This window comes from Centruroides sculpturatus, unplaced genomic scaffold, assembly GCF_000671375.1.
Source record: "Centruroides sculpturatus isolate CEXI.00-Female unplaced genomic scaffold, Cexi_2.0 scaffold783, whole genome shotgun sequence".
In the NCBI taxonomy this organism is placed as follows: domain Eukaryota; kingdom Metazoa; phylum Arthropoda; class Arachnida; order Scorpiones; family Buthidae; genus Centruroides; species Centruroides sculpturatus.
Genome location: NW_019384930.1, coordinates 337,428 through 364,643, shown reverse-complemented (window position 1 = coordinate 364,643; position 27,216 = coordinate 337,428). Strand labels below are relative to the sequence as shown.

Below are 27,216 nucleotides of genomic sequence, written 5' to 3'. Positions count from 1 at the left end.
TAATATCATATTAATTAAATTTCTTATGACTGCTGTTTATATATAAATATTATAAAGTCTCTGTAAATCCGCACGAAAAATATATAAATTTTCGGTTTAGCGGTAGACCATCACACAGCAGATAGCTAATTACTTCTCTTTATTTAATCACTGTATATGCATTTCGGTCCTATTAAAGAACCCTCTTCAGTACTACAAAATATAAATATTATAGAGGAGAAGGTGGTATTATGGAACACTGCGGGTATTATGGAACCACGCCATTTCGAACTGATAATAAAGGCGAACTGTAGCGGAATGTGGCTGAACTGAACTAGGCAGACATCCATAGCAAGGGGAAAACCCGTTTTACATCAGTTAAACGGTTGTCTGTATTTAATCAGCAAATTTCTTTTTTTCAAAATTCACAAGTTTTGAATGCTAAAATAACTTAATTATTTTTAAAATATAAATCGCGTAGTTATAGGTTCACTAGTGCATGTATTCCGTTCCAGAGACTTAGGGGTACATATTAATCTGTGTGATCAGGGCCGGCCATCGGGGGGGTGCGGCGGATGCTGTGCACCGGGGCCCCGCGATTGAGGGGGCCCTAACATTGTCAAGAATGCACAAGAAAACNTTGTTATTTTATTGTTAAATATTATTAAATAATCGTCTACGTATGTTTTTACCATTCTAATAATACCTTTTATATTTTGTATTTTTTCATCAATTTTTATCATGGTTAATTCTGCAAATTTAATTTAGTTATTTATTTATTTGCTACTTATATTATCTTTTTTCTTTTTCTATTTAAGAAATATAATCATGAAGAACAATTTCCTGTCTAACGAATTTTACGAACCTCTGTTTCTTTTAGACTAAGCTGTGCTTTGCAATATTAAGAAATAATGACTTATTGAGATAAAATGAATGTGGTCCGGTTCTTTCAGACGATGACCTGCAAGGGTAATCCACCATCATCTTGTCTTCATTGAGAAAGAGCATTCTAATCATCACTGGAGTCATTAATGTAATATCACGGTACAAATGTTTTGTTATAATTATTACAGACGATTTCTTACAACATTTACACAAAGTTATATTGCATTAAGTATAACAATACACCTAATTACACAATTACTTACTGATAATTAAAATATATATAATAATTACTCAGTATTAAAGATACTGTAAAATTAACAAAAAATATCTTAAGCAAAATTAAATGCATCGGCCGGAAATCGAACCCGGGCCGCCCGCGTGGCAGGCGAGCATTCTACCACTGAACCACCGATGCTTATAAATGCTATAATCTTATTAATAGTTTATAATGTCATCGACCTAGAAAACTGGTTTCTAATAAGTTGAAGGAAGTAGCTTTAGCTCAACCTGATAGGAAGCAGACAGGAGGAAAAGTCGTAAACATATCTTAATTCAGTTTTAAACTCTAATTAAATTGTATTATTCTGCTGATTCATAAAATTTACGAGATTTATGATTTATGCGATATTGAAGTCTATCCATATTTTAATTATCTCTGAATTTGTGAAATGGCACAAATAGAGTATGCGCATATGTATGCGAATAGAGAATAAGAAGAGAATTTTTCTTGAGGTAGAAAAATAAATAAATATAGAACTACAGGGTTTAAGCTCTCTTGACACAAAAAAATAATAAAATTTATTTGTTCGAACTTTAAAACGTTAATTTTAAAAACATTTATAGTAGTTCAGGTAGTGTTTTTTTTTTCAATCATCCTTTCGGTTTATCACCCGATCTTCCTTTTTTCAAACAGCTTTTTTACATTTATTCAAAGTAAAGCATATTCGTTTAATTTCTTTAAATATCGTTATTCGAAATCTAAAACGTTGGCACGCATAAACATTTTTAAGCTAAGTATTCTCCTTTAAATGGCGGGGGTTCAAAAAGGTTCTCACCCCTGCTCTAGTTTATCGGACGTCCTTAATACAATCGTCTCGATATATGAAAGGTAATTATTATATTAATATCTTTAATTTTTGATAACTCAAAAATAAGTCAAAAGTTCAGAAGACCCAGAAGAACCCAAAGGGATCTAACGCTCTCTTTGGGTCCTTCTGGATCTTTTAAATATATGCATACAGTAAAAATTGTGTAAACAGGAATCGCATTGTACCGAGGTTTTTCCTTTTAGGCAAGTTTTCATTTTATTTGGTTTCCGTTTAGACAGGTTTTACTGTATAAAATATAATCAGTTTAAAACGATTAATATTTAAGCTATTTCTCTATTGTTTTCTACTCTGGTTTATTTGTATCGTTATTTTTATTTTTATTATTATTATCGTTATTTGTATCGCAAAATGTATTTACCAATATATTTTACAAATCGTTATTTAGTTCTTTTTAACAAGTTAAAAAAAATCCAAATGTGTTTCTATTTTCATATTTACTAGTTTAAAAAAGCAATAATATTTTATAACTTAGTATTCTTTACACTTTTATGAATGAAGAAACAAGTGTGTGTATGTGTTTAAAATACTTTAGCTATTAAAGAATAATAACACTTGATTAATTAATTTGAAGATATTCCTACTTTTTATAATCTGAAATAATAAAAGATATTTCAATTAGTTTATCGAATATTTATTAACATATGTTAAAGATTAATATAATTTAAAATATTACTTATTGCTTTTGGATTTTGTAAACATTCTTCTGTTTTTCCTTTGGGAAATTCCTGAAGCTACAAAATAATAGTTTTAATGAATTTAATCTCGAATAACAAGAATAAAATTGTATTTATATTTACATTAATATATTCTTCATTAGTTTGTATTTCTTCCAAGCATTTTAGGAAAACCGGAAAGAATTCCATATACTGAAAATATAAATTAGTTCTATATAATATTTACGAATTCTATTTTATAATTATAAAATATAGATCAATTCTCTCATATTTAAATAACTATATTTCATTTTTTACAATAAAAAAATGTCGAAAATTACGTTTTCGTAAGTGACGGAGCATAATTTATTAAGAACATCAGTTAGGGAGGAGCAATTCAGGCATTTAGAAAAATCTGAACTCTGGAAAGGTAAAAACAAACGTTAAATGTCTTTCATATTAACAAAGATAATAAATTTAGAATTATATTCTTACGGCCGATCTTAAATCTTCTGTAAAATAACTTTCGATACAATTAGTGAAAGCTTTCTTCCGTTCTTCCGACGATACTTAAAATATACATTAAATGTCATTTACCTTATTTATTATTTGTGACTGATAAATTTAATAATATATATTATAAATATACTAAAGTAATTAATTTAGAAATAAAATATTTATTTTTATTTAACAATATAATATGTAAAAGAAACTTGGCATTTTTTGAGTAGATAGATAGATAATGTATGAAGTAGGCTAATATAATATATAATTTGGACAAAATATAAGCTTAGTAATCTATCTTTAGTTCAAATTACGTAATATATATTATATCAATTAGCAAAGTTTGAGCCTAAAAGTTAATCCGGCAGAGCTAAAAGCCATTTATTGATAAATATAAAATATATACAGATGGAATATGTATAAGTAAATGAGTTACCATGGGCACATAGCCAGCCAGAGAGATACATATGAGTTGGTAAAGGTATATATACAAAAAGGTTGGGGTACGAACCCCTAGACGCGTTCCATGGGCACTAGCCAGCCAATATAGAGACGCGGTTACATGGGCTCAGGCCTGACAAAGCGCGGTACATAACACGGGTGGAAGAGAGTCCAATTACTTGCGGGGGCGATTGCCAAGGTGCCGCATGTAGATTTCTCTACTGTGGCTGATGCAATCGCTTGCCATTAGGTGTCGCATCATCTTGGCGTATTTCCTGGATATCCCAAGACGTTGTATGACGCATTCGTTTGCGGCGTCATAGCCGCCCAGGGCTCCTACGACAAAAGCGTCGATAAAGGTCTCGTAGCCTAAGTTTCGGTAGTGGGCGGCGAGGGCTTCGTACTTTCGGACTTTTTCTTATCGGGCTTGGGTGAAGTATTTAACTCAGGCTAGAACTGGATAACGCCGAGGAGTGTTATTAATTGATTAGTAAATAGAAAAAATAAAAGGTTAGTAACATTTTGATTATATTCTTAATAAATATCAGTTATTTTACATATTACTTAAGGTGGAGTCTTATTTTATGAAGAATTAATATACGCAGATTCTTGTTTTCGTCAATAATTAGGTTAACTCTTGAATGCACGGTGCTGCAGGGCTAATCTTGACTTTTAATAAGCACGCTTACTATTAATATTGTGAAATTTATTGCGAAAAAGAGTAATAAGGATATAAAAATTATAAACTGTTATAATTTTGAGAAAACGTTATAAGAGGAAACGAATATAGATTATAATACGGCAATAAACTATATGAAAAAATTAATATTTTAATATCATGCACAACTATGTTCGGAGAATTAAATCAAATAAAACAGCAGCTTTCTCATTACAATGTTTCTCAAAAAAACAACTACATCTACGCTTTCAGTGTCACTGAATAAATTCTTTAAAAAAATAAACCGTGTTTCTCCGAAGACGAAGAATTACTAAATGCTTTTCACTGTGGTGAATACAGTGATTTGCATTATTTTTCTCAAGTTGTGCTCGATACAGTATAATAAAATCTCTATATATTCAAAAACATAAAACTAAAATGTTTTCACTATGCTGTATATTTATGTCATTGATCAGAGAACAAAAGTAAATAACAATGGATATAATGACCATACCAAACTCTCAGAATCCCAGATGTAAAAGTTCATTATTATTATTTGTAGCCAATATATATTCATATTGTCTATAAAAACTGATAATAACTATATAATATGTATTCATATGTTTATATGAATATATATTATATAGTTATTATCATATATTATATATACATTATACATATCTGTAGATGAAGCTGTCTTTTAAAGTATTATTTTCCAATGCTCTGAATTCTTGACAATTTTTAACAAAAGTATTAAAGACATTATTAAAGTTTTTTGTTTTATATCTTTTATGGATCCTCTGAAAAGTAGTAGTAACTATGACGAAGAAATTGATTTAATTACCTACATATAAATGTAGTTATCTTAAGTAAACGTCATTAAAGATGATGATATAAAAGTAATAAACGTAAGTTTGAGTAAAATAAAATTGCATCGGCCGGGAATCGAACCCGGGCCGCCCGCGTGGCAGGCGAGCATTCTACCACTGAACCACCGATGCTTATAAGTAAACGGTTTTTAGTAACACTTTAATACCTACTTACAGTATAACATTTAGTGTCATCGACCTATATTTTCAGCAAGTTTTGTGCCTTGCAGAGAAAACGACAACCGGTCGCAACAACATCAATTAAATCAATCTATCTAATAAATTATTATATTAATTTTTATACTTCATATTGTTAATTGATATATAGCGATTAAACAGTTTTGTAGTAATTTCAGTTTGACATCGACAGAATTCAATTGTTCTGTTAATATTAATTGAAGTTTAGACTGAATATGCTCAGTTAAAAAACTAAGATGAGTTGTTACGTTATTTTCTTTAACAATAAAACTATTAAAGACAAGTTTTTAAAAAATCAAACTATGTTGTTTATATATTTATTACCTTGTATCGGCATATCAATGAACCATACTTCGGGATTATCGATAAAAACATGCTTTACTTATTTGATTTTATCATTTTCAAGCATCCATTTTTGTGTCTTCAAACTTTAAAATAATTTTTATCGACTTCATACTTTTGTTTTGATAAAGTTTTTCATAAATAGCTTACAGCCTACATAAATGTAACCTATATAAATAGCTTGCAGCTTACTTTATCAGGAAATAGTCGTTACTGTCTTGTTATTGTATATACATCTCTATTTTTTATTAAATTCAATAATTAATCATTATCGTTCACTTTCTAAACCTTAGATAGTCCAGTATTTTGATGTTTCTATCAAAGCTGAACAAATAATTTGGATCTAATCTATTATTTAGTCACACCGACCTTCTTTTTCATTTCTAAATTAATTTTCGTTAATGCAACGTACTTTTATCTTCTATTAAGTATATACATTCGGAATGAAAGATTGATTGTAGCTACAGACGTCCAAATTAGTCGAAAAAAAACAACCATAAAAATAACATTAAAAGCGTAAAAATAAAGCTTCTATTCACATTGGAGGTTTAACTGTATTCGTTATGCAAATATAGTTGAACATCCAATTGAAGTAATTTAAAAAATTAAATTATATTTATATAATTTTTTATTACAATTACAAGAAAACTTTATACAACAATAATAATTTAAATTAATTATTAAAAAAATAATAAATAATTCTTTTATCGATCTGACTACTAGCAAATAAATTCTTAGAATTACTTTTTACATTATTTAATTATTTTTATTATAAAAAAGTTAATTTTCATAAATATTCAATAATTAAAATACAATTAATGTTGTTAACTAAGAGGAATAAAGAATTATGAATAATTTTAATAAAAAATATTTAAATGTAATAATGATAGAAAATTTTTGTTATTTTGCAGATGGCAGAGGCCCACTGGAAGTTTTTTGTTGTTGTTTTGATGTCTGTATCAATAAAATAAATTACATTAGCAATGAGTTTTTATAAGCTTAGTTGTTTGCTCTACCAAAATTAATCCACAGCTAAATCACTAGGTCTATCTTCTATAAAATTTTTGAGGATCTGACTCGACTCGAACAGATTTTCTTGGGGTGTCATCGATATTATTAACATCAGATAGCGATATTAAATATATACTTATGCTGAAATATCGATCTTAGCTCTCTAAATAGCAACGTTTCGATGAAGTCTACTATTAACAATGCTATCCAGTGTAAGAATTTAAAAAATTATTAACATATTATAATGTATTATAATTTTTATAAATAATCCTAACAATATTATATAATAAACTAAGCTGTAGAAATAATATTTATAATAAAATATACTAACTACAATATTCTTCCAACCATTCCGATTCGATTTTCTGGATATTTGGTAGACAAACAGCATTAAAAACTAACGTATCCAACACCAATAAAACATTTATAAAAGTACCATCCATAGACTTCATTGTTATGGAATCAAATAGAATAAAACTAAATAAAAAAGTATATGATTTTGTTGCAAACGTTTATGAAATTATAAAATATTATGAAAATTCTTACCTGACCTCAATTACAAGAGTTGGTTATAGTTACTTCTAGTTACTGTTTACAATAGCTGGCTACATTTACCTTATTGGAAACAAATTCAAGTGACTAATACTGATTATATCATATACAGGCCCCTGTTTAACCGATTGAAAGTATTCAATTGAACTTCCTGTGTTGGATTTTCACAAACCAAACGATTTTAAAAATAAAAGATTTAAGATTCATTGAAACGAACAAAATACAATCCAGCGATTCTTGTGTATCTCGATGACTAAGAACTGATTATATCCTGTGATAAAATGGCTTTTCAGATTCAACAATAAACTTTATTTTAGTAAAAGAGTGAAGAATGGCTTTCGTAATTTCTATTGAAAAATAAGTTTCACTTAGATTATTACGGCATTCTTTTATATTTTGAATTTTGTGTAATTTGTCACTACTTTATTGTATCAGACACTGACCTTCGGATTATTTTAAAAGGATATCATTAAAAGTAATAACAAAGTATTGTGTATTTTCTATAGCTGACATTTTCGACATGAATTTCCGTTTAGTTAAATAATTTCAATGAAAAACACAGGATAAAACTGCATTATTCTCTAAGGATGAGTCATTTGTGTGAAAACTGTTTGTATTCCTTTAGAATAATTCTAAATCGAAAATTTTTATATTCAAATCTTTAATTATTATGAAAATTTTTATTTATATATGTAAAATATTCTATATATGAAGTTTAATAAGCAAATAAAAAATTTACACGTTAAAAACGAGTAATTATATTTACAAAATGCCAACTGTTTAAATAAATATCTTAATACAGTCAAACCTATGAACAATCACGAACAAAGACGTAAAAGCTGGCGTAGTTTATTATTTTTAGAGGTGATTTTGTATGCGTTTTTGTTTAAAAAAAGTTCTAAAAAAATAATAACTGTTAATAGGTGGACCGCCATTAGAATTTCTCTGTTTTACAAATAAACATTTGTAATACAGTAAAATATTAAAACTTTTANTGGAAAGAAAAGAAACCAAGCCGGATGAAAAGCCGAGTCTACTTCATTAAGTCCTAGTCGGGTGAAAGGTCATTTGCGCTTGGCAAAGTCGACTTCGAAAGAAGGTAACCTCGGCACAAGAAAAGTTTACTTCCTGCAGAAAAAGAAAACCCTATTCCACCAAGGCTTCTTACTCTTGACGGATTTCTTCAAGATTCCTTTCGACTCATAGGTATAAAGGAACTAAGATTTTTTTCAAAAACTATGTCATTCACAAATCGTATAAATGTTCGTCAGAAGAAGACAATATAGCTTTACTATTTCTTAAAAAACCAATAACTATATCGAGTACTATTATGCCTGCTGCTCTTCCGCATAAAACTTTAAATTTAACAGAAACATGGAGAGGAGTATATTCTGCAGGATGGGGATGCTCTCAATTCAGTAAGTTTACTGGAATATTCTTGTTTTTCTCTTATTGCTTTTCAAGATATNACCATTCCGATTCGATTTTCTGGATATTTGGTAGACAAACAGCATTAAAAACTAACGTATCCAACACCAATAAAACATTTATAAAAGTACCATCCATAGACTTCATTGTTATGGAATCAAATAGAATAAAACTAAATAAAAAAGTATATGATTTTGTTGCAAACGTTTATGAAATTATAAAATATTATGAAAATTCTTACCTGACCTCAATTACAAGAGTTGGTTATAGTTACTTCTAGTTACTGTTTACAATAGCTGGCTACATTTACCTTATTGGAAACAAATTCAAGTGACTAATACTGATTATATCATATACAGGCCCCTGTTTAACCGATTGAAAGTATTCAATTGAACTTCCTGTGTTGGATTTTCACAAACCAAACGATTTTAAAAATAAAAGATTTAAGATTCATTGAAACGAACAAAATACAATCCAGCGATTCTTGTGTATCTCGATGACTAAGAACTGATTATATCCTGTGATAAAATGGCTTTTCAGATTCAACAATAAACTTTATTTTAGTAAAAGAGTGAAGAATGGCTTTCGTAATTTCTATTGAAAAATAAGTTTCACTTAGATTATTACGGCATTCTTTTATATTTTGAATTTTGTGTAATTTGTCACTACTTTATTGTATCAGACACTGACCTTCGGATTATTTTAAAAGGATATCATTAAAAGTAATAACAAAGTATTGTGTATTTTCTATAGCTGACATTTTCGACATGAATTTCCGTTTAGTTAAATAATTTCAATGAAAAACACAGGATAAAACTGCATTATTCTCTAAGGATGAGTCATTTGTGTGAAAACTGTTTGTATTCCTTTAGAATAATTCTAAATCGAAAATTTTTATATTCAAATCTTTAATTATTATGAAAATTTTTATTTATATATGTAAAATATTCTATATATGAAGTTTAATAAGCAAATAAAAAATTTACACGTTAAAAACGAGTAATTATATTTACAAAATGCCAACTGTTTAAATAAATATCTTAATACGGTCAAACCTATGAACAATCACGAACAAAGACGTAAAAGCTGGCGTAGTTTATTATTTTTAGAGGTGATTTTGTATGCGTTTTTGTTTAAAAAAAGTTCTAAAAAAATAATAACTGTTAATAGGTGGACCGCCATTAGAATTTCTCTGTTTTACAAATAAACATTTGTAATACAGTAAAATATTAAAACTTTTCGGTAATTTTTAATTGACTTCTGAATTTTTTTCACGATAGCATAAAATAAGTAATAATAAATAATTATATTGATTCGGACAAAATGACTACAGGCAATTTCAAGTTATCGCGGTCACCAGACTAGTTTTCTGGGCGGTCACAAATGGCATTGTATATAGAATGCGCTTATTTACATCATTTACATTGAAATTGCTGCTGGTTATATCGTAAATTTGTGATATTTTTCGTTTATTTTGAATTTAAACAACTAGACTTTTTAGAACGTTCACATAGGCTATAGTTTATTGTTGTAGGTTCCACCTCCTGCCCATCAGGTTTCCATATCTGGTCTCGTTTTTCATTTAATTCCGTTCTCGAATTTAAGGAAAGAGAGACGGACACACAAACAAACAGACAATAACGGAAATTTATAGATCTACAATTTTTTCGAATTGCACCCCAAATATCTGTATTTACGATGTTCTTTCAAAGTGGCGTATTATCCTACGGACAAGAAAAAGCAACTGCCTAGGACCACCATAATTTAATCGTGCAACAATTTTTTATATTTGTAGTTTTTTAGAATAAAATGTAAATTGCACGGACATATAAAAATAAGGTAAATTTTGTTGTTTGCAAAATCTCGTAACGAGAAAGAAATGATATATTGTTTAAAAAATAGAGCAGTCATTGATAAATAATCTGTGCCGATTTTAAGGTTATCGCATTACTTGAGAGATTATTCTTGTAATTATTTAAAGTAAATTAATCAAATTAAGCAAATATTGTAAATTATTCAAGAGGTGTTTACTAAACTTGCAGCTTTTTCCGTCTGTGAAACAGTCTGGAAACAGACAAACAAACAATGTGATAATAGAGATTTGAAAAAGAGAGGAAAATACATACCTAGAGAAAGAAATGTAAAATGTGTGCCGTAAGGAACCATTTCTCTTCCCCTCCCCTTTGACATTAAACTTAAATTAACGAAAGACTTCGTAAAAACCTTGGGAAACGATGAAAGTGAATTTATTTATTTTCAAGGAGTTTTCCCGAAACTGACAACAGCAAGAAAACAATCTTCAGTGACCTAAAATAAAAAAAAACCCTCCTTAAAAACAAAAATCTTTCAGTCAAAGCTAATACCTGTTAGATTAGTTGCTTGGCATTCATTCAAAGTTGTGATGACTGGATTTCTGAAAAATAATCACGAATTTCTAGTGTCATAGCTAATGGTGTTACCAGACGTCACATCTTATCTCGGCATATTTCCACACAACTTGAATGATGCGATCGACGAACAGGGAAACATCAGGCCATTTCTGAAATTAAATTTCGTTAGCAGAAACCAGCTATGCTCAAAAATTATCGCTGCACACTCAAAAGAGAAAGCAACAGTGAAAATAACAGAAAGTCCGTGGTACGACACTTTCTGTTATTATATATGTAAAAGTTCTATATATGAAGTTTAATAAGCAAATAAAAAATCTACAATACCACATGTTTATACAATATACAATACCACATGTTTATTGTATATATTTCCCTACATACTGAAAGATACCTGTAACATTGCGTGATAAAGCATTTTCATGGCCATTTTCGAATTCAGTGCACCCGTTTCCATACAAGACAATTTCGGTCCGGATGCAATAATAAGCTTTAATTTGTTTCTTACAGTTAAAACTGAATCTAAACATGTGTAATTTTTGAATATTTTCTTTTTATAATTAATGCCAAGGACAGGCTGGCCAAGTGAAAACTTCACGTGGCCATCCTGTCCTCGGCGAGGCACGTACTTAGAACCGAACTCCCAGTGTTCGGGGACGAAACCGCTTGGCCACTGGTGGTACTAAGATGTGGCAATCTTATTTTGAAATTCGAATGTTTCGTGGTCTTTAAGACTGCGTAAAACGAGAATAAACTAAAGAAAGTGAATTTTTATCTCTAAGGTAAAATTTCAGTTTAATTGCCGTTGATATGATCAACGGCAATTAAACTGAAAGTATTGAAACCGTATATTGATATATTACGTAATTATTCAAGTAAATTATTCAGTAATGAGAGAAATATGATAATATATAATGCTTTAGAAATCATCTTTGTAAAAAGTAATATACAAGCTCATTCACAAATAAACGAAAACAAGTAAATTATAGTATTGTAGTTGAAAATTCTTTTGCAAGTTGCATTTCGAGGCATCTTCCTAACATGTCCTCTGCCTGCAAATAGAAAGTTTTAATTCTGTACAGTACATCAGCTTATGTCAGTCTTTTTTCATCGCTACTAGACTTTTACAGGCCCGACTGAATCTGTAATGAGCATGGATATAAACCAAACCTTTTTTCTCCTGTAGGCCTGTCAAGACACAGAAAATAAATGACATAATTGGTTTTAAGAAGAAGTATAAAATTATTTAGCAGAACTAATCGTACAGAAGCACAACGATAGTTAACTACAAAACAAATGAAATTCATTTGTAGTCAATGAAGCCTGTATAATATACTAACGTATTATTCCTGTACAATTGTTACAAGGTGTCAAAATTAAATAAAGTTTCAAAGAGATTTTTGAAGCATTTAGTATTATATTTCTTTATGCTTGAATAATGTGTTGTAGAATTTTAACAATTAGTTTTAGTATGTGTCAGCCAAAAATGGTTGATGATCGCTATATTAGTTTGATAATTTTTATCAACGAATCAAGAACTAGTGACTTTGCTGTTATTTTTTCAATTAAGAATAGATATATTAAAAAACAGATTGCAGTTCTATAGCAATTATTAATATATTCAATAAAAGTACAGTACGTCTTCTTTGTGTTTATCAGACATAAATTCTTGCAGACAATTACAAGTCTTAGTTCCATAGGATTCTAGAAAATCTGCTAATATGTTTTATAAGATTACAAATTTTGAAAATTTAAAATAAAAAAAATATATATACCGGCATCTCATACTTAAAAGTCAGATTTATGCTAATAAAATTCATAAATAAATAAGTTATATAACTTATCTGAAGTTTCTCCTATAGAAAAAATAAACGGTATTGTTGCACAAAGTAAATATTTACATGAATTCATCATGTAAATATTTACTTTGTGCAACAATCATATAACGAACGTTTTTTCCTATTTTACAATCAGTCTTAACAGAACATAGACACGTATTTACATTGTCTTCAGATTAATTAATCAACCTGTTTAAGCATTCTAATTGTCTCATTCCGACTTTTGTCCCGCATTTGCTTCATGATGTTTTTAATATTTTATACACAATTACGTCTCCCACTATAAAATATCAGCTTATTCGTCAGTTATACCAAATTAAACGGGTGTTAAACGACTTTTATGTCGTTCCGAAATCAACGTGATGGAAGTCGTAAATACAACAGAATAAAATTTATACCAGAAAACATTCAGGTGCAAGATTATGCTCGTATGTATAAGACTAGCATATCGATATAATTAAAACTAACAAACAATTAACTAATTATATTAGTTTTCTATTACCGTCTGAATCATATTCAAAACTTCATGTTTTACGATCAACCTATTGTCCGTGGAGATTTCTTGCATTGTATTGAAAATTATTTTTAGTGGCAACTTATGTATTTGGAGAGGCAAATCTGAACACAGGGTAAGCAATGGGATCCAACGGTTCAGTTAACGCCTAAGATTCGTTTATGAGTTTACATTCACGGAGTCATCACCTATTCTTCGTATTTCAACCCAATCTATCAGAAGCCGAGGGTCAACTTCGGTTAGAAATCGTATTCGCAGTTACTTTCTCTTCTCTTTTGTCTAATACGTAATCAGAGCGTAACTCTCTGCCTAGTCCTTATCATGTATAAGCTTTCATCTATAAAATTCGGACACCTTAATTTAACAAAAGTTCAATTTTATTAATAGATTATAGAGCGTCACTCAAGTAAATTACAACGAGGTAGTTGAAAGGGGGGTTACTAGAATTGAAGTCTACTTTTGTTTTTGGTTCGAAGAATCTCCATAAAATCGAAATTTTTATTCAACTTTATACGGACAGGAAACACGAGAATATTACATTTTTGAATACATATTACTGTTAACATGAATGTATATGCAAGGAATGATTTGCGAAAATCCGTCTCTTCAGGCACAGAGAGACGGGATCTATATCTATTAAAACAAAAGTTTTAATAGATAGGCTATATAATATCGCTTAACTGGCCATACAATTTAACGTGGCGGGCCGCGGGTTGGCCAGGCCTGATTTAGATGATAACAATTGATCGGTTTCGTCACAGAGACGAAGAATGGGGGTCTTTCCACTTATTTTGAAAAATAATTTTCGTTCTTTTTATTGTTAATTTTTGTTCAGTCCAAATCCAATCGAATTGTTAAAGCAAAATAGGAATTAATAAGTATATTAAATTGTTATTTCCTGCTATGGTTTATATACACATTATATCTCGTATGAAATTCACACCGCTATAGGTCTACTCTATACTTTTAATTAATGAGAACTTTTCTATTTTCACAAATATTTTGTGTTATTGCAATTGACGGAATTGTATAATTTGTATAAACCGATTTTTTAAATTATATATCGAACATTAAAAATCGTTGGAAAGATTAAAATTACTATATTTAATAATTAAAGATTTTATCATAATATTGATTTGTGACTATAAATTTTTTTTATAATTAAAACGATCTTCTATCATAAATCTTTAATGCATTTTAAAATTAATTTTACATACAAAATTTATATTTCTTACTTACAAGTTAGATGAAATTAAGACAATAGGAATATTTTTGAATTAATGCAAGTTCTGTTTTTACAACAGTCGCTTGCTTTTCATTTCAAAGAGTTAAGAAACTGGCACACTTCGGGAGATGGAAAGCAAGAGGAAAGCGCTTCGTTCTCCTCCTCTTCTCCCTCTTCCACTTCCCTTCCAGTGATTCGGGTGCTTCAGAAAGATGTTGAGGAGAGCGGAAGGCCGAAGTCGCCTACATCCGACAAGAAACGGGCGGTTGTCATATCCCCTAACGAAAGCAATCATAGAACTCGACGGTCAGGAGTCGAAAGGAATCTTGAGAAAATCAGTTAAGAGTAAGAAGCTTTAGTAGAAAACAGTTTTCTTTTTCTGCAGAAAATTAGCCTTTTCTCCACCGAGGTTATCTTCCACCGAAGATTCGATATTTATCAAAATAAATATTAAAAAATTGCACATTTTTAGATTCATTTATAACTGTAGGAAACAAATTAAAACTTTTTCTTGCCTCCGGACCGAAATTGTCTTGCATGACTATAAAAATGTTCTATTACGCAATGTTTACATGTTACAGGTATATTTTAGTATGTTGAGAAATAAAGTTTATGACTTAAAAAGTTTTCGCTAAATGCTTGAATTAAACGTATAGAGTCGATCTAATTATAAAAATGGAAGAATAGATTCTTTGACCTTCTTTAGAAATAGGCTATTTTAATAAATTTTTAGCTCGATAAAAGTGGGTTGATGTGATCCTGTTCGGGTCATAAGAGAGCACTGGGACTAGCCAAAAGTTTCAGAATAAATGCGTAAAATTTGAATTTAAAGTCTATTACACTTAAAAAACGGGTCACTCGTTTTTATTTCTTTGGCCTATCTTTGAAAATATGATAATTCTATGTCTTGAACTAATAAATACATACTGCAAAAATTATTAATAGAAATATTAAGAAATTATTTGTTATTTTAAGCATTAATATAAATCTAGTAAAACTTATTTTAAAGTACAAAGTCGACCCCCCTAAAACACTGTTGATTTTTCTGTTTTTTATGAATTCCATGTTGTACGAGTCACTTAGATTTTACAAATACGTGTGCCAGGCTGTGAACGGCTCAAGTATTTGTAAAATCTAAGTGACTCGTACAACATGGAATTCATATAAAACGGAAAAATCATCAGTGTTATAGGGGAGTCGACTGGTATGTAAATGTTAATAATTAAATTAATACAAAAAAAAATTATATTGTGATGAATTAAATAAACTGAAAAAATTAACCGTATTCAATCTTAATGTTAGACCAAATGTTTATCAAAAATTTAACGTTGTAAAATAATATTCTCTTGTTAACAATCTCAACAATCTATATCAAAATATCATTGATTATAATTTGAAGAATTTAATAAATCTTTTCTGTTATATATTTCAGTAAACATATTTACTTTTGTCATTATCTATTTATAAAATTTATATTAAAAAATAATTGTTAGTAATAATATACTTTTGTTTACAACTATTATCCTAGAATGGACTAATAACTTTTAAAATAAATTTAATATTTTTTTCTGTTTATTGATAATAAAAGATGTTTAATAAAAACTAAATTTCGGAAAATTATTAATCATTTAACAACTTTCTGTAGATATGAAGAGCATTATAATCAGGTGAGATTCAAATTTGATGTAATTTTTTCAATTATTTAAAATTTTATGTGGAATATTTTTATATTTATTTGTAAAGTATGTTATTCTTTATACTTTATTAAATTATTTAAAGGTGTGTAGATGATAACATTTACTGAAAATTACAAAGTTTTAGCATAATAATGTATAATAATTTTCTTAGGTTCTTCTTTATTGTATTAATATCAACTTCAGTTTTATGCTCGTCAGGTAAATCTCCTTTATTTTATTTTATTCGGAAAATTATATAATTTATTACCGTTACAATTTATAATACATAAAGTAGATAAAAAAGTACTTTTTATCTCTGAAAATTTTATAAAATATATAACTTCTTCCAACATAATTTATTTTCTACTTTGGACGGCATTTCTTCCTTGACGCCCATGTGTTGCGTTGCCTAATACCATCAATTCAACCCAACAAAACTAACCTTTAAAAAAAATTCTTAAATCTCACATACAGATTAATATTTTTTTTTTATTTTATCAGTAATTTCTATGTAAGTTTTAACATAGGAATTACTGATAGCATTGATTTGAAACACTTTTAGAGAGAGTGCGTAGAGTTATTGGTGGTTACCCAGTACAGAATTCGAGATGGCCTTTTCTGGTACGTATCATTTAAAATTTAAACAATAAAAGTTTATTATCGAGTAATATACATTTCACATACTTTATTCCTGCTAAACTGTAAAATATTTTAATCACTATCTTAGATAGCAGTTTATTATAATGGCGTATACGAATGCATGTTTTCCTTAATTTCATTAAAATCGGCCATTGGACCTGCTAGCTGTTTGATTGAGTAAGTAATTTTAGCTATATCATCTCCAAATGTTTATATATTTTTATTATAATATTTATATTTTTTACAGTAAAAACGTTTTGTCATTTCATGGGAGAATAGGAAACGTCGATAGGTATAAAGGAACTAAGATTTTTTTCAAAAACTATGTCATTCACAAATCGTATAAATGTTCGTCAGAAGAAGACAATATAGCTTTACTATTTCTTAAAAAACCAATAACTATATCGAGTACTATTATGCCTGCTGCTCTTCCGCATAAAACTTTAAATTTAACAGAAACATGGAGAGGAGTATATTCTGCAGGATGGGGATGCTCTCAATTCAGTAAGTTTACTGGAATATTCTTGTTTTTCTCTTACTGCTTTTCAATATATAATAAATAAGACTTTATTAAGAAATTAAAGAGTATTTTTATTTTCTTCTTTCAGACCGACCGTGCACTTCTTCTATACTACAAGAAATTTATCTTCATTTAATACGTTTAAACAGTTATTGTCTAGTAAAGAATTACGTTATTTCTGATAAAGAACTATGCCTTTTTCGCTGGCGTAAATCCACTGCATTAGGATCGGTATAAATCTGTTTGTTGAAATGCTTTTTTAATTAATATATTATTTTTATTAACATAAAATATATTTTTAGGGAGACTTAGGCGCACCATTAATGGGAGAACTAACCGATTATCACAGGAAGACATTATTAGGTATCAGTAGTCACACTTTTGATAATTCGACTCGATTCGAAATTTTTACATCGATTAAAGTTTATTATGATTGGATAATAGAAAATAGTGAAGGAAATTTAAGTTTTTTACTTTGATTTCTATATTCGAAAAATTATGACAACTGACAGCAAGAAATTAAACGTGAAAGCGTTGGTAAGTGAAATGAAATTATTGTGATTTAATTGATATTCTTTGATTTAATGAAATACTTATTTTAATGATTCAATACGGTGATCTTCAAAATTATATTCTCTTTGGTTCCCTCTGGCAGATTTTTGTAGAACTCTAAGGCAAGAACTGTGAAGTACGTGTGAAGAACATTTCGGTACTATTGTTATTCTTTGAATGAGAAGGATTAGTTTCAAAAGTTTGGATAAAGTTTAAAAATTTTTATTTTTCAATGTTTTGAGGAAAAAATTATAAAAATATTGAATGTTGCTTTGGAATTCTACAACTTATGGAAAAATGTATTCGAACATAGTTTAAGAAAATAAAATATTTTAATTTAAACAAGAATATAAAAATGTAATGTTTAAAACAAAAATAAACATTTTTGTTCATTGGGTTATCAAGCGTTAATTAATTTAATTTCAAATGATAATCTAAACCATTATTTCCAAAAAAAATTTTTACATAAAGCAGTATTGGAAGAAAGTATTTGAACCACAATAATAATAAAAGAATCATATGCAAAATAATACAAGTTTAATATTTTGTTGGTCTTATTATAGCTTTTATTTATCTTGGCACTATTTAATTTATTGAAGGTTTTTGAAGTTATTTTATTCCAGCTAATTTTAATAACTTCTTTGAGCTCATCTTTATTAGTAATGCCCTCATCCAGCATTTTCAACTTTGCCCATAAATTTTCAAAAGGGTTTAAATCTGGGCTGTTTTACAAACCCTTAGACTTTAAAAATTCTTTTTTCAAAATCGCGTGTGAGGAACTCGGGAGTAAGCAAACGGAGGAAGAAGTGAATCAATGAATTATAATATAAACCGCTTTTCTTCCGACGCGCATTAGTATTAATACTTTTGAGGAGATAATTTATAACCGACTCGCGCATGGATAATTATCTCAAATAACGTTTCTTGGGAATTCCCACGCTCTGGACATACCCAAATTTTGTAAAATCGAATAAAAAGTGAGATTATTATCTAATCCCTGATTTTTCTGGTAGAAATTCTAAGGTGAGTCTAACTCAACGGATGATGTGTCATTTCGATAGGAAATATTATCAAGAGATAAATACTCCCTTGTTGACATCCTAGATTTTTAGCCTTGTTTAACTTTTAAATTTAATTCAAAACATTAAATTTTATATGTTGATAACGTGCTTCTCGTTCTTAATTACTTATATAATTTGTGTCCACTTTGGACGTTCCGGTTAACTAGGACCTGTTACACTGAGAGAAGAGAAACACCATTTCCAATTAAAATATATTGGAACGTAATTTTGTAAAATTATTTCTGAAATGAAATTTCGTTAGCAGGGACCAGCCAAGCTCAAGGATTATCGCTGCACCCTCAAAAAAGAAAGCAACAGTGAAAATAACAAAAAGTCCGTTGTACTGCACTGTATGTTTATTATAGGCCTATATTTTTCCCTACATACTGAAATATATTTGTAACATCTAAACCTTGCTCGATAGAGCATTTTTACGGTCATTTTCGAATTCACTGCACCTCTTTCCGTGCAAGACAATTTCGGTCCGGAGGCAAGAAAAACTTTTAATTTGTTTCTTACAGTTATAAATGAATCCAAAAATGTGTAATATTTTAATATTTTGTTTTCATCAATTTTGAATCTTCAAACAGTTAATAAATGTAATAAATTTCGTATTAAGTTTTATTAAATATAAAAAATTTTTACAATTAAGACAATTCTATTTACAAATTTAATTAAATTTGTAAATAGAATTGTCTATTCGGGTCACCATTCAAGTCACTATTATTCAGGTTTGCACATATACTGACTAGAATGTGTTTTCTTTGATTTTTTATTGACGTTTAACGTCGATTTGTAATGCATAGGATTGGTCATATTCTACCATTTGTTCTGAAATTTGTTAGCAGTAGCATACAGTTTCAATGTCTGCATAATATAAGTCGCCTTGGCCTGTTATAGTCGTTTAAACAACAATGTTTAAACCCGAAAAACACTGTCTTATGTTTTCTACGTCAGTTTGCGACGATAGACACCACACCGTCGTTGTTCTGTGCACTTTAATTTAATCGAAGTAGAAGAAAGAGTTCTAGGACAGCGCCGTAATTTGGAAAGGAAAGAAACCAAGCCGGATGAAAAGCCGAGTCTACTTCATTAAGTCCTAGTCGGGTGAAAGGTCATTTGCGCTTGGCAAAGTCGACTTCGAAAGAAGGTAACCTCGGCACAAGAAAAGTTTACTTCCTGCAGAAAAAGAAAACCCTATTCCACCAAGGCTTCTTACTCTTGACGGATTTCTTCAAGATTCCTTTCGACTCCTGTCCATCCAGTCCTACCTCGCTCGACCGCCTCTCCACCGTCCGTTCCGCCGCCACTTTCCGGTATCGTCGCCCCAGATACTCGACCAGAGACGAGGTGCTTTCATTAGGGAATATGACAACAGCCCGATTCTTGTCGTGTGTAGGCGACTTCCGCTCAACATCTTTGGGAAGCACCCGAATCACTGGAACGGAAGTGGAAGAGGAGGAGGCGCTTTCCTCCTGCTTATCGTCGCCCAAGTCTGCCACTTTCTTAACTCTTTGAAATTCTACAATTAAAAAGAAGCGACTGTTGTAAAAATAGAACTTGCATTAATTAACAAATATTCCTATTGTCTTTTAAATTGTAAGTAAAAACTATATAAATTTTAAAATGCAATAAAGATTTGTGATAGAAGATTGTAGAAAATGATCGTTTTAATTATAATAAAAATGTCAGAAATCAACATTACGATAAAATCTTTAATTATTAAATATAGTAATTTTAATCTTTTCAACGAGTTTTAATGTTCGATATATAATTTAAAAAATCAGTTTATACAAATTATACAATTCTGTCGATTGCCATAAGACAAAATATTTGTGAAAATAGAGAAATTCTCATTAATTAAGGTATAGAGTATAGCGGTGTGTATTTCATACGGGATATAATGTGTATATAAACCATAGCAGAAAATAACAATTTAATATACTTATTAATTCCTATTTTGCTTTAACAATTCGATTGGATTTGGACTGAACGAAAATTAACAATAAAATGAACTAAAACTTTCTTTCAGAATAAGTGGAAAGACCCCATTCTTCGTCTCTGTGACGAAATCGATCAACTGTTATCACCTAAATAGAGCTTTGTCGGAAAATCATTGCCACTAATTGCGATATTAGGCTTAACAATGTTCAAAAATGTTTACATTTAGAAAGTTCTTGTTCTGAACTTACCGATAAAATGTTTGCAAATAATGCAAACACAGAAAAACGCTTGAAATTATTCACTTTTAATCACACGAACTAAAAATCCAACCGTTCGCAACAAATTGTCAGAGTTTTATTGTTGTGTCGCCACGAAATTTAATGTAAAACGTTTGGATTTTTCATCAAATTTCGTGATTTTCCCGCCTCTTTGTCGCTGAAGAAACGCATTATCGCGGAACATTCCTTGCATATACATTTATGTTAAGAGTAATATGTATTCGAAAATCTAATGTTCTCGTGTTTCGTGTCCGTATAAAGATGAATAAAAAATTTCGATTTTATGATGATCCTTCGAACAGAAAAATAATAGACATGAAGTATAGTAACCCCCTTTTATATACCTTGTTGTAATTTACTTAAATGATGCTCTATAATCTATTAAATTAATAAAATTAAACTTTTGCTAAATAAAGTCGTCTGAATTTTATAGATAAAAGCTTATACATTATAAGGACTAGGGAGCGAGTTAGGCTCTGAAATATGCTAAAGATAATGAGATCTATTGAGTGACTAAACATCCCTCTTAAGAATGATTTATTTTTTCATTGAAAACGAACTAGAAATTTCATTCTAGACGTACGAGATTACATCTAAGTCTATTCTCGAGATTACATAAGAACAGACGTTTCATTCATTCATTCATTCATTTTTATTTACTATGTACTGTCAAGTACTGTACATACAAGTACATAAGAACAGACGGACGGACGGACGACAGTAAGAATTTATAGATCTGGAATTATTTTCAAATTGCAGCCCAATTTCAATAATTTCAGTAAACTAATTTACCAACAGAATCCAACTGTTAGGTATAAAAAAACATATCTTAAAATACAGTACTTTGCAAAACAAATTTTTATTAAACTAAGAATCAACTGATTCTATTTATCTTACATGAGAAGCCTCTTGACATATACTACAGAAATATTTTTATATGTCGTAGAAGGTAAGAGTTTTCAACATTCTTTGCAAGAAAAATCTTCTTCTTTACTCGAATCTACTTTGCAAAACAAATTTTTNATATTGATTTGTGACTATAAATTTTTTTTATAATTAAAACGATCTTCTATCATAAATCTTTAATGCATTTTAAAATTAATTTTACATACAAAATTTATATTTCTTACTTACAAGTTAGATGAAATTAAGACAATAGGAATATTTTTGAATTAATGCAAGTTCTGTTTTTACAACAGTCGCTTGCTTTTCATTTCAAAGAGTTAAGAAACTGGCACACTTCGGGAGATGGAAAGCAAGAGGAAAGCGCTTCGTTCTCCTCCTCTTCTCCCTCTTCCACTTCCCTTCCAGTGATTCGGGTGCTTCAGAAAGATGTTGAGGAGAGCGGAAGGCCGAAGTCGCCTACATCCGACAAGAAACGGGCGGTTGTCATATCCCCTAACGAAAGCAATCATAGAACTCGACGGTCAGGAGTCGAAAGGAATCTTGAGAAAATCAGTTAAGAGTAAGAAGCTTTAGTAGAAAACAGTTTTCTTTTTCTGCAGAAAATTAGCCTTTTCTCCACCGAGGTTATCTTCCACCGAAGATTCGATATTTATCAAAATAAATATTAAAAAATTGCACATTTTTAGATTCATTTATAACTGTAGGAAACAAATTAAAACTTTTTCTTGCCTCCGGACCGAAATTGTCTTGCATGACTATAAAAATGTTCTATTACGCAATGTTTACATGTTACAGGTATATTTTAGTATGTTGAGAAATAAAGTTTATGACTTAAAAAGTTTTCGCTAAATGCTTGAATTAAACGTATAGAGTCGATCTAATTATAAAAATGGAAGAATAGATTCTTTGACCTTCTTTAGAAATAGGCTATTTTAATAAATTTTTAGCTCGATAAAAGTGGGTTGATGTGATCCTGTTCGGGTCATAAGAGAGCACTGGGACTAGCCAAAAGTTTCTGAATAAATGCGTAAAATTTGAATTTAAAGTCTATTACACTTAAAAAACGGGTCACTCGTTTTTATTTCTTTGGCCTATCTTTGAAAATATGATAATTCTATGTCTTGAACTAATAAATACATACTGCAAAAATTATTAATAGAAATATTAAGAAATTATTTGTTATTTTAAGCATTAATATAAATCTAGTAAAACTTATTTTAAAGTACAAAGTCGACCCCCCTAAAACACTGTTGATTTTTCCGTTTTTTATGAATTCCATGTTGTACGAGTCACTTAGATTTTACAAATACGTGTGCCAGGCTGTGAACGGCTCAAGTATTTGTAAAATCTAAGTGACTCGTACAACATGGAATTCATATAAAACGGAAAAATCATCAGTGTTATAGGGGAGTCGACTGGTATGTAAATGTTAATAATTAAATTAATACAAAAAAAAATTTATATTGTGATGAATTAAATAAACTGAAAAAATTAACCGTATTCAATCTTAATGTTAGACCAAATGTTTATCAAAAATTTAACGTTGTAAAATAATATTCTCTTGTTAACAATCTCAACAATCTATATCAAAATATCATTGATTATAATTTGAAGAATTTAATAAATCTTTTCTGTTATATATTTCAGTAAACATATTTACTTTTGTCATTATCTATTTATAAAATTTATATTAAAAAATAATTGTTAGTAATAATATACTTTTGTTTACAACTATTATCCTAGAATGGACTAATAACTTTTAAAATAAATTTAATATTTTTTTCTGTTTATTGATAATAAAAGATGTTTAATAAAAACTAAATTTCGGAAAATTATTAATCATTTAACAACTTTCTGTAGATATGAAGAGCATTATAATCAGGTGAGATTCAAATTTGATGTAATTTTTTCAATTATTTAAAATTTTATGTGGAATATTTTTATATTTATTTGTAAAGTATGTTATTCTTTATACTTTATTAAATTATTTAAAGGTGTGTAGATGATAACATTTACTGAAAATTACAAAGTTTTAGCATAATAATGTATAATAATTTTCTTAGGTTCTTCTTTATTGTATTAATATCAACTTCACTTTTATGCTCACCAGGTAAATCTCTTTTATTTTATTTTATTCGGAAAATTATATAATTTATTACCGTTACAATTTATAATACATAAAATAGATTAAAAAGTACTTTTATTTCTGAAAATTTTATAAAATATATAACTTCTTCCAACATAATTTATTTTCGACTTTGGACGGCACTTCTTCCTTGACAGATCGCCCATGTGTTGCGTTGCCTAATACCATCAATTCAACCCAACAAAACTAACCTTTAAAAAAAATTCTTAAATCTCACATACAGATTAATATTTTTTTTTTATTTTATCAGTAATTTCTATGTAAGTTTTAACATAGGAATTACTGATAGCATTGATTTGAAACACTTTTAGAGAGAGTGCGTAGAGTTATTGGTGGTTACCCAGTACAGAATTCGAGATGGCCTTTTCTGGTACGTATCATTTAAAATTTAAACAATAAAAGTTTATTATCGAGTAATATACATTTCACATACTTTATTCCTGCTAAACTGTAAAATATTTTAATCACTATCTTAGATAGCAGTTTATTATAATGGCGTATACGAATGCATGTTTTCCTTAATTTCATTAAAATCGGCCATTGGACCTGCTAGCTGTTTGATTGAGTAAGTAATTTTAGCTATATCATCTCCAAATGTTTATATATTTTTATTATAATATTTATATTTTTTACAGTAAAAACGTTTTGTCATTTCATGGGAGAATAGGAAACGTCGATAGGTATAAAGGAACTAAGATTTTTTTCAAAAACTATGTCATTCACAAATCGTATAAATGTTCGTCAGAAGAAGACAATATAGCTTTACTATTTCTTAAAAAACCAATAACTATATCGAGTACTATTATGCCTGCTGCTCTTCCGCATAAAACTTTAAATTTAACAGAAACATGGAGAGGAGTATATTCTGCAGGATGGGGATGCTCTCAATTCAGTAAGTTTACTGGAATATTCTTGTTTTTCTCTTACTGCTTTTCAATATATAATAAATAAGACTTTATTAAGAAATTAAAGAGTATTTTTATTTTCTTCTTTCAGACCGACCGTGCACTTCTTCTATACTACAAGAAATTTATCTTCATTTAATACGTTTAAACAGTTATTGTCTAGTAAAGAATTACGTTATTTCTGATAAAGAACTATGCCTTTTTCGCTGGCGTAAATCCACTGCATTAGGATCGGTATAAATCTGTTTGTTGAAATGCTTTTTTAATTAATATATTATTTTTATTAACATAAAATATATTTTTAGGGAGACTTAGGCGCACCATTAATGGGAGAACTAACCGATTATCACAGGAAGACATTATTAGGTATCAGTAGTCACACTTTTGATAATTCGACTCGATTCGAAATTTTTACATCGATTAAAGTTTATTATGATTGGATAATAGAAAATAGTGAAGGAAATTTAAGTTTTTTACTTTGATTTCTATATTCGAAAAATTATGACAACTGACAGCAAGAAATTCGGCTTGAAAGCGTTGGTAGGTCTACATGAAATTATTGTGATTTAATTGATATTCTTTGATTTAATGAAATACTTATTTTAATGATTCAATACGGTGATCTTCAAAATTATATTCTATTTGGTCCCCTCTGGCAGATTTTTGTAGAACTCTAAGGCAAGAACTGTGAAGTACGTGTGAAGAACATTTCGGTACTATTGTTATTCTTTGAATGAGAAGGATTAGTTTCAAAAGTTTGGATAAAGTTTAAAAATTTTTATTTTTCAATGTTTTGAGGAAAAAATTATAAAAATATTGAATGTTGCTTTGGAATTCTACAACTTATGGAAAAATGTATTCGAACATAGTTTAAGAAAATAAAATATTTTAATTTAAACAAGAATATAAAAATGTAATGTTTAAAACAAAAATAAACATTTTTGTTCATTGGGTTATCAAGCGTTAATTAATTTAATTTCAAATGATAATCTAAACCATTATTTCCAAAAAAAATTTTTACATAAAGCAGTATTGGAAGAAAGTATTTGAACCACAATAATAATAAAAGAATCATATGCAAAATAATACAAGTTTAATATTTTGTTGGTCTTATTATAGCTTTTATTTATCTTGGCACTATGAAAATTAATTTATTGAAGGTTTTTGAAGTTATTTTATTCCAGCTAATTTTAATAACTTCTTTGAGCTCATCTTTATTAGTAATGCCCTCATCCAGCATTTTCAACTTTGCCCATAAATTTTCAAAAGGGTTTAAATCTGGGCTGTTTTACAAACCCTTAGACTTTAAAAATTCTTTTTTCAAAATCGCGTGTGAGGAACTCGGGAGTAAGCAAACGGAGGAAGAAGTGAATCAATGAATTATAATATAAACCGCTTTTCTTCCGACGCGCATTAGTATTAATACTTTTGAGGAGATAATTTATAACCGACTCGCGCATGGATAATTATCTCAAATAACGTTTCTTGGGAATTCCCACGCTCTGGACATACCCAAATTTTGTAAAATCGAATAAAAAGTGAGATTATTATCTAATCCCTGATTTTTCTGGTAGAAATTCTAAGGTGAGTCTAACTCAACGGATGATGTGTCATTTCGATAGGAAATATTATCAAGAGATAAATACTCCCTTGTTGACATCCTAGATTTTTAGCCTTGTTTAACTTTTAAATTTAATTCAAAACATTAAATTTTATATGTTGATAACGTGCTTCTCGTTCTTAATTACTTATATAATTTGTGTCCACTTTGGACGTTCCGGTTAACTAGGACCTGTTACACTGAGAGAAGAGAAACACCATTTCCAATTAAAATATATTGGAACGTAATTTTGTAAAATTATTTCTGAAATGAAATTTCGTTAGCAGGGACCAGCCAAGCTCAAGGATTATCGCTGCACCCTCAAAAAAGAAAGCAACAGTGAAAATAACAAAAAGTCCGTTGTACTGCACTGTATGTTTAGTATAGGCCTATATT

General features: G+C 29.1%; 3 protein-coding genes and 2 non-coding genes across 6 annotated transcripts; 2 read left to right on the top strand and 3 right to left on the bottom strand.

Moving 5' to 3' along the window:
* Positions 1 to 1,208: 1,208 nt before the first annotated feature.
* Positions 1,209 to 1,279, bottom strand: Trnag-gcc. Its single transcript has one exon. It is a non-coding gene; the product is annotated as a tRNA-Gly (tRNA).
* A 1,271-nt stretch (positions 1,280 to 2,550) lies between these two features.
* Positions 2,551 to 3,876, bottom strand: LOC111631958. The gene is made up of 6 exons (XM_023376308.1): positions 3,816 to 3,876; positions 3,122 to 3,195; positions 2,968 to 3,048; positions 2,771 to 2,839; positions 2,647 to 2,704; positions 2,551 to 2,564 (listed from the first exon to the last, which is right to left on the bottom strand). Exons 1-6 carry the CDS (start codon positions 3,874 to 3,876, stop codon positions 2,551 to 2,553), a joined length of 357 nt encoding a protein of 118 aa, XP_023232076.1.
* A 1,283-nt stretch (positions 3,877 to 5,159) lies between these two features.
* Trnag-gcc lies at positions 5,160 to 5,230 on the bottom strand. Its single transcript has one exon. It is a non-coding gene; the product is annotated as a tRNA-Gly (tRNA).
* A 3,301-nt stretch (positions 5,231 to 8,531) lies between these two features.
* LOC111631957 (serine protease ami-like) lies at positions 8,532 to 18,379 on the top strand. Its single transcript, XM_023376307.1, has 6 exons — positions 8,532 to 8,619; positions 16,832 to 16,890; positions 16,997 to 17,085; positions 17,156 to 17,412; positions 17,517 to 17,659; positions 17,731 to 18,379. Exons 1-6 carry the CDS (start codon positions 8,532 to 8,534, stop codon positions 17,905 to 17,907), a joined length of 813 nt encoding a protein of 270 aa, XP_023232075.1. The 3' UTR covers positions 17,908 to 18,379.
* A 5,818-nt stretch (positions 18,380 to 24,197) lies between these two features.
* LOC111631969 (serine protease ami-like) lies at positions 24,198 to 26,175 on the top strand. 2 transcript variants are annotated; one of them, XR_002757788.1, is made up of 7 exons: positions 24,198 to 24,279; positions 24,627 to 24,685; positions 24,792 to 24,880; positions 24,951 to 25,207; positions 25,312 to 25,454; positions 25,526 to 25,760; positions 25,880 to 26,175. XR_002757788.1 is itself a non-coding variant. In XM_023376322.1 (6 exons), exons 1-6 carry the CDS (start codon positions 24,213 to 24,215, stop codon positions 25,700 to 25,702), a joined length of 792 nt encoding a protein of 263 aa, XP_023232090.1. In that variant the 5' UTR covers positions 24,198 to 24,212; the 3' UTR covers positions 25,703 to 26,175. The 2 variants fall into 2 exon arrangements, 1 of the variants encoding a protein (XP_023232090.1); XM_023376322.1 differs by having other exon boundaries at positions 25,526 to 26,175.
* The last annotated feature ends 1,041 nt before the right edge of the window (positions 26,176 to 27,216 follow it).

Excerpts from the sequence above, each read along its gene's own strand:
- LOC111631969 (XM_023376322.1), top strand. The coding sequence starts at position 24,213 with ATGTATAATAATTTTCTTAGGTTCTTCTTTATTGTATTAATATCAACT. Across the intron at positions 24,686-24,791 it reads ATTCGAGATGGCCTTTTCTG|ATAGCAGTTTATTATAATGG; the intron begins GTACGTATCATT and ends TCACTATCTTAG. Across the intron at positions 25,208-25,311 it reads ATGGGGATGCTCTCAATTCA|ACCGACCGTGCACTTCTTCT; the intron begins GTAAGTTTACTG and ends TTCTTCTTTCAG.
- LOC111631958 (XM_023376308.1), bottom strand. The coding sequence starts at position 3,876 with ATGCGTCATACAACGTCTTGGGATATCCAGGAAATACGCCAAGATGAT. Across the intron at positions 2,840-2,967 it reads GCTCCGTCACTTACGAAAAC|TATATGGAATTCTTTCCGGT; the intron begins GTAATTTTCGAC and ends TTATATTTTCAG. Across the intron at positions 2,705-2,770 it reads CTAATGAAGAATATATTAAT|CTTCAGGAATTTCCCAAAGG; the intron begins GTAAATATAAAT and ends ATTATTTTGTAG.
- LOC111631957 (XM_023376307.1), top strand. The coding sequence starts at position 8,532 with ATGCCTGCTGCTCTTCCGCATAAAACTTTAAATTTAACAGAAACATGG. Across the intron at positions 8,620-16,831 it reads ATGGGGATGCTCTCAATTCA|AGAGAGTGCGTAGAGTTATT; the intron begins GTAAGTTTACTG and ends AAACACTTTTAG. Across the intron at positions 17,086-17,155 it reads CCTGCTAGCTGTTTGATTGA|TAAAAACGTTTTGTCATTTC; the intron begins GTAAGTAATTTT and ends TATTTTTTACAG.